Source organism: Azolla caroliniana, unplaced genomic scaffold, assembly GCF_043228905.1.
Source record: "Azolla caroliniana isolate FFs.n. ecotype wild unplaced genomic scaffold, voAzoCaro1.0.p SCAF_2, whole genome shotgun sequence".
Classification (NCBI taxonomy): Eukaryota; Viridiplantae; Streptophyta; class Polypodiopsida; order Salviniales; family Salviniaceae; genus Azolla; species Azolla caroliniana.
Genome location: NW_028230437.1, coordinates 7,974,426 through 7,981,990, shown reverse-complemented (window position 1 = coordinate 7,981,990; position 7,565 = coordinate 7,974,426). Strand labels below are relative to the sequence as shown.

The 7,565-nt window shown below is 35.3% G+C and overlaps 1 protein-coding gene across 1 annotated transcript; it reads left to right on the top strand.

Annotated features, from left to right (window-relative positions):
* The first annotated feature begins 592 nt into the window (after positions 1-592).
* On the top strand, positions 593-4,866 carry LOC147867288 (receptor-like cytoplasmic kinase 176). Its single transcript, XM_087315081.1, has 6 exons — positions 593-857; positions 1,866-2,164; positions 2,801-2,936; positions 3,181-3,317; positions 3,527-3,650; positions 4,069-4,866. Exons 1-6 carry the CDS (start codon positions 683-685, stop codon positions 4,485-4,487), a joined length of 1,290 nt encoding a protein of 429 aa, XP_087171207.1. The 5' UTR covers positions 593-682; the 3' UTR covers positions 4,488-4,866.
* Positions 4,867-7,565: the final 2,699 nt, after the last annotated feature.

The window sequence follows — 7,565 nt, the reverse complement described above, 5'->3', positions numbered from 1 at the left end:
CAACACAAACCGATGGCAAAGGGCGCACAAAAGCATGCAATGATGCGTGCGGTTAAGAATATGATCGACAACACACGATGTATAGGATTAACGATCGAAGGAGCATAAGGAGAAAGGAGAGAAGCGACAAAAGGCGGAAAGCAAGGAGAGGAGGGGGTGTATCAGCGTAAAAACCCAGATGCCGATGATTCTTCGCCCTGGTGGAAGGCTGGTGTGTGGCCCATCATGTATGGGTCTGGGGCTCGTGGCCCTCACCTGACTCGCCCACTCTACTCTCATATGTGTGTGTGTCTGTGATCTGAGGCTTTGGATGGGAATATAAAATACACAGAACAAAATAAAGAAGGAAAATAAATTTTTATTAAATTTTAAGTTTTATTTAATAGCCCAAACATTTCGTTGACAGAGTCACAACAATTCTCTCTCTCTCTCTCTCTCTCTCTCTCTCTTTCAGAGAGCTAAAAAAGAAACAGAGCTCTTCCTCTGTCTCACCGCCATAGCTAAAAGACGAAGGGCGATCAGATCTCCTCCCCTCCCACACCCTAAAATTCGTGGCTTCCTCACACACACACCATTTGCAGAGTGCTCCATACAAATTCCTCTGTAGTTCTTCTGATTATATGATAACCGTTTGAGCTTCAAGAAGAAGAAAGCAGCAGCAGCAATAGCAATCGCAATAGCAATGGGAGCTCAGCAACCACGAGTTCGGCATGATAAAAAAGACGAATCCGTAAAAGAAAAAGAAGAAGGCGACGAGAAAGCAGGACCTAATTCATGTTTTCCTACTTTCTCTTGTGTCTTCTTTGGTGTCCGGTATTCCAATTCCTCTGCCAAAGTGGGAAATCTCTTCTCACCAGGTTTTGTAATCAATTCACGCTTTTTCTTTGTGTTATCATTGCTTCGTTTGATGCATATGTATGCCTGTGGATTCTAGGTTCAGATGTGCGTTTATGTTTACATGTATGTATTTATACATGTATGAAGTATTCATATATTTGAATTTTCTGGTTTGGTTGTGTAAGTGGGACATGCATGTTTGTCTGTCTATATGTATGTTAAATCTCGGGTTTCATTGTGTCTGTCTGTTTGTGTTTGTATACATATTTGTGTGAATTCTTAATTCTAGTTGTTTCTCTATTTATGAAGAATATTGAGAACTCCCTTTCGCTATGTATGTTAAATCTAGAGTTTTGGTGCTTCTACATGTATATATGCACGTGTGCTTGTGTATTTATTTCTGTTTGTATATGTGTGGATGTATGTATATGGATTGTAAATTCCACTTCTTGCATTCGAAGTTGTATGTGTAGTAATTATTAACCCCTTGAAAGGGAGCTTTCGATATTCGTCTTATATATCAAGGAAACAAAGTAGTATAAATCCTGAAAAATTAGTCTCCCCCCTCTACTATAATTGAATCATATGCACTTGTATGAATACATTACCTTTGTTTCCCTAAATTAATGCATACACTACACTGTTGATTATATATATATGTAAAATTATTATTGTTATTATTTTTTCTGTTTCCTTCATTGATGTATGCATAGTCTTTTCTAATTTGCATATAACTGATGCATAGATAGTTGTATATCAATCTAAATTTAGTTTTTCTTTGTTTTCTTATAATTGAACCATACATTGTTTTACACAAGCCTAACATTCCATGAACTATACACAGTCCTAAACTTTGTATACATATCCTAAAACTAGTTCCTTTTTGTTTACTAATAATCGATGCATACAAAGCTGTAGACATACCTAACATTAGTTTTTTGTTGTTCCCTTTAATGAATCATACATAGACACATACCTCAAACTCTTTTATTTTGTTTCTTTAACAGTTTTCATGTGAATTGTGGCAGGTTCATCTTCTGATGATTGCAAGGGTGATATAATATCCAAATTTGAGGTTCCATCTAATCCAAGAACTGAAGAAGAGGTATTATCGTCTTCTCCACTAAGGAAATTTTCTTTTCATGATTTGCGAAGTGCAACCCGAAATTTCCGTCCCGATAGTCTTCTGGGGGAGGGTGGTTTTGGACACGTATTCAAAGGATGGATAGAAGAGAATGGTACGGCGCCTGCTAAACCAGGCACAGGCCTTGTAGTAGCAGTGAAGATTCTGAATCCAAATGGCCTCCAAGGTCACAAGGAATGGCTGGTAATTTTAATTTTAATTTTTATTATTCACCTTCAACCTTCTTTGTTAGAGTCACCAATACATTTCTTAGTCTAAATCCATTTTGATGAAATTTGTAATTTAACTTTAATATTCTTTGTTAAGTCGCAAATTTAGCTGTATTTAGCTCAAATTCTTTTTATTGAAAAATCACAAAATTCTCATTGTGTAATATACAAATTTAGCCTAAAAATTCTTTTCTCTATCTCAAACTTAGCCTAAATACAGCGAAAATATCTTGGTTATATTGTAAATATAGCCAAATGTCTTTGGTAAAATTTGCTAATTTACATTAAATCTCTTTGTTAAGTTGCAAATTTAGCCTAAAATCTCGTTGTTGAATCACCACTTGAAAAACCATTGATTTGGTCAGAAAGACTTGAACCCATAACCTCAGTGCTGCAAAGCGGAAGTTTTATTGCCACTAGCTACCACACCCTCTTGCATTTATATGTAAGTGTTAGAATTTTGAATACGTGAGCTTATGAATATAGAAACAATAATTTTGTGGAGACATCCATATAAAAGGCAATGCTCTCATCTTAGGCATGAACACGTATGTGTCTTAATGAAAATGTCATTTGCCTAAAGCAGCCTTTTTTCTATTGTTATATTCAGGCCGAAGTTGACTATCTTGGTGAGGTTTATCATCAGCACTTAGTGAAGTTGGTTGGATATTGCATCGAAGGTGAACAAAGGTTGCTTGTATACGAGTTCATGCAAAAAGGAAGCTTGGAGAACCATTTGTTTCGTAGTAAGCTTTTCATCATATGCATAAACTTTTCATTCTGTCAATTGAAAAGTGTAGATTTTTATCATATTAAAGACATTCTTTCAATCGAATGTAGTTTCATCTATTAAATGAAGTATATATGTGTGTGTTTCAGCTTCATATAAGATACCCATATCTGAAATTAAAATGGGCTTGAACTTTCCATTATAGATGTTTTAAAAAGTATTACTATATAATGTTTCCTCTACGGTTTTTTTGACGATAGGGGGAGCGACACCATTACCATGGTTGTTTCGGATGAAGATTGCTTGGGGAGCTGCTATGGGGCTAGCATATCTCCATGGGCGGAAGCGACCCATTATCTTTCGTGACTTCAAAACTTCCAATATCCTTCTGGACTCGGTATGTTGTTTTCTCATTCTTGTGAAGTTTCCTGATTGAATGTTACACAATCATTCTTATGTTGTCAGTTTGGAACTTTGTACACATAACCCAAAGGGATTTTTCTCTAGATTGCCAATGCTGCAAAGTTTCCTAGATATGAAAAAGATTTGCCACCCTTTGAAAAACAAAAGAAAAAAATGCTTCTGATGTTAGCTAATTTTTATCAGGAATATAATGCCAAACTCTCAGATTTTGGGCTTGCTAGAGATGGGCCGCAAGGCGATAAAAGCCATGTATCAACCCGAGTAATGGGTACTTATGGGTATGCAGCCCCTGAGTATGTTATGACTGGTATGCATCTTACCTTGTATTGACCTTTTTTCTCTTCTCTCTACACTGAGGATGATTATTTTGGCTATTATTTTTTTATCAAGGGTTTTTTGAAAGATTTGCCAAATAATTACAAAAGATATTTAAGCATTTTTGCAAGATTTACTAAAACTAAGTTAAACAATGTTTCTGAAAGTTAGGAGGCCTGAGGTTTCATGGATCATAAGAGATAAATTTGTGCCAAACATTTAAACTTGGAGAATCATCCAGAAATTAATCTGTATATCATGATCGACTCATATATATTTGTTAATTTAGACATTTTGTTAAATTATATATATATATATATATATATATATATATATATATATATATATATATATATATAACACTTCTTTGAGCAACATAAATGACTGGTGTGGTGATTCATGTGAAACAGGACATCTAACAGCGCGAAGTGATGTATATAGCTTTGGTGTAGTACTACTAGAGATAATAACGGGTCGTAAATCAATGGATAAAACGAGGCCAAGCGGACAACACAACTTAGTAGAATGGGCACGGCCCTTTTTGGGCGATAAGAAGAAGGTGATTTGGTTAGTCGATCCTCGTCTAAATGATGTATACTCGTTGAAAGGTGTTCAGAAAGCCGCGAGTCTGGCGGCACGGTGTCTTTCTAGAGATCCGAAAGCAAGGCCAATGATGCAAGAAGTAGTGGAGGTTCTAGGTCCTCTGCAAAACCATAAAGATGGACCTAGCTCAGGATTTATGTTTTCAGCCCCGCCCAGAGATGCAAAAAGCCGAGGGTCACCACTGACAAATGCTCAAATGTGTGCTCGTGGACGGATACGAAACTAGCATATGACAAATAATAGTTATTGTCATCAACAAACAGAAAAGCTGGGGATGTTCATATGTCTATCACTGAAAAAGGTAGTGGTAGATTATTTTATCCTCAAAAGAGTAATATGATGGGTGATTTAGTCATCGTTGGAAACACATTGCCCCCCATATAACAGTGTAACAGCGTGGAAATCAAAGGTTGATTGTTACGGCTTGATACGAAGAAGAAACTGAATTTGGCATGGTGTAGGTGGTTTGTTGTTGCAAATGATTTTGAGGAAAGATTTCTCTCGAATGTATGCGATTATAAATATACACATATACATGCATTTGCATGGCGCTTGTACCCTTCGAGAATTGTTGTAAATATTAAAAACATTTGTTATCTTTCTTACTGTTATGTATTCATACTTGAATGGCCCCTGCATCAAGGGAGTTCTAAATTGTCAATCTAATAAAGCCCTATCCGAAGGCTTGAAAAACACTTTGTATCATCTGAAGTGTTCTAAAAGTGTTTGCACAATTACTAAGCTTTTCTTTATGGGGTGAAAGAAAAATATTGGAGTATTTGCTCAATGCATAGGTGGGGAAGTCTCTTCTTAATATGAAATGTGTCGATGTTGAATGTTCCATTTTGCAAACTCCTGCTTTGTTGACAAAAATGTCACCCACAACTTGCTTATGACATACATCTGTATGCTATGTCAAGTTTTAGAGGAAATGGAAATTTTTATTCACATCGCAATCCATCTCATTGTGTTGAAAGGAAAATTCATGTATTCTAACCTTCACCACAATTCCATGACTTTAGTCTTGAACTATTGGGGGATTATTGTGTTTTTCCTTGTAAAATAAGCCCCAAGTATATGTCATGGGAGTCCCAATAGAGGAAGTAATTCACCATGACTAAGTTGCAAGGTAAATTACAAGTTAGTAAATGCCCATAATTGCAAATCTTACCATACTAATTAGACATAAAAGATCCATTATATTCTAAAGGATATCTTTCCAATCAGTATGCTAGGTAATGTTATACAAAGTTGAAAGGCCTATTGAGTCAGAATCCTACACTAATGAAGATTGGGATATAAAAGAAAATTTGTATGCCAATTAAAACTTGTTAACAATCCATTGGGCTCTTCCACATTCCTTATTTGTTATCCATAGATGTTTATTGAAACCAACTCTCAATTCAAGTGTGGGACATACATACTCATTATAAAAGAATTATCCACAAAGTATAGTTAAGATTATTTCATAATATTATTTGGGCATGTTGTGCTATGGCATCTATTTTCAACAATCATAGGGTACATCATTGCAGAAGTAATTGTAATGATAACATAATTGATGTATGCATGTATTGGTGAAGAGAATGTGCACAAACAAAACAAGATTCATGTAACATGTTAATATAAAGTTTTATGAGAAGTTCTCAAGCTTTAAAGCTCACAAGCATAGTAAATGCACGTGCCCAACACTTTTCCCCATTATTATCTAGCTATTCCAAACCAATAAACCCAAAACATAATTATGACACATTTTTCGTAATCATCCACATGATCTTAATGATTGTGATCCTTTCAAGTGTGAAGAAATAATCCACAAATTGTGATAATTCTTCTAATTCACGGGTTGATAATGCTACACCTTGAATATGTGGTCTTTAATATATATTGTTCTTCGAGATGGAACCCATTCACGTGCCTTTGCACTACAATTATCACATCTAGTATAATCATATATTATATTTACTTACACGTTTTTTTCTCATCACCAATTGAAGTGTTCATTGTAAGCCACTGAGTATTCGTTACAATCTACTGTAGGCATAAAATCTAGCCATTTAAATATTCTTTCTTTGTGTTTGTCGGAGCATGTGGGCTCGAGATATTGTGATCTTTCTTCCATTGTCGTAGGTTTCGAAGGACGAATGTGTTCTTTTACAGATTTAATAATGAAAGTGTCATACTTTATTGGTAAAAAGGATGAGAGTAATAATGGATGTGTTATCCATTTTGTCTCACATAGTTTACAAGCAACGAGAGTCCCCTACAATTATTAAGTTATGTTAAAGTTGGATCCAAGAATTGATGCTAGCTCGTGAGGGATCATGACTCGTGGCTTGTCTCTAAAGTATAAAACAAATAGGGGTAAAACTCTTCTTTGTTGCTTGTTGAGAGAGAGAGAGAGAGAGAGAGTTACACATTGCATCATAATTGGGATATGCACAATGCTTTTGTATTTGATGATAGGCATAGACTTAGAGCATATTTGCGAAGGTCGCATATTGCATCATTATTGGGATATGCACAATGTTTTTGTATTTCATGGTAGGCATAGAGTTAGAGCATGTTTATGAAAGTTGACAGGAGTATTGATGTGGCAATTTTGTTTATTGGAGTTAAGTCAAAAAGTTTTCCTCCATGGAATGTTCGTCTTGCCTATTGGCGATTCAATATGTCCCACAACCCATGTAGTGGTGGCACCAATTAGTTATGGTATCATTGTAGAGTTTTTCACACATTTATTAATATACTCGTGTCTTCATTGGAGAGAGGGAGAGAGGGAGATTTTATTATCGTCTTCGGAGGTCAAATATGGCCTATGAGACCAAAAATATGAAAGACAAAAACAAGATGACCACGATTCTAGGCATCCATCTAATACTAGTGGGTCTCGGTGCCTTCTTATTAGTAGTCAATGCCAATGTATTATTATGAAATCTCTAATTTAGAACCAAACGTGAAAATCTCTTTTTATGAAAAGAAAACGTGAAAAACTCTATTCATTTAGCTCCTTTATTTTCAAGGAACACATCTGAAAATGAGTAGTGACTCTTGATGTTCAAGAATGAAAAGTTGTGAAACACATAATATAGTATTTACAAATATTTATAATAACATCCTTGGCAATGGATGGCACTAATTCTCAGGATATAATTATACATGTTTTATTAATAGTTCTAACATTATGTACTTTTCTCGTGCCACGCATAAAATGTGACACTTGCTCTACTGATTGAAGATATGTAGACCATGGATACTCTCGTGTTTGATAATGAAATAAAGTACATTGATGGATAAGGTCTCA

Bases quoted from the DNA above. Each gene is read 5' to 3' on its own strand.
- LOC147867288 (XM_087315081.1), top strand. From the start codon at position 683: ATGGGAGCTCAGCAACCACGAGTTCGGCATGATAAAAAAGACGAATCC. The intron at 858-1,865 runs GTTTTGTAATCA...GAATTGTGGCAG, and splicing joins GGGAAATCTCTTCTCACCAG to GTTCATCTTCTGATGATTGC. The intron at 3,651-4,068 runs GTATGCATCTTA...CATGTGAAACAG, and splicing joins CCCTGAGTATGTTATGACTG to GACATCTAACAGCGCGAAGT.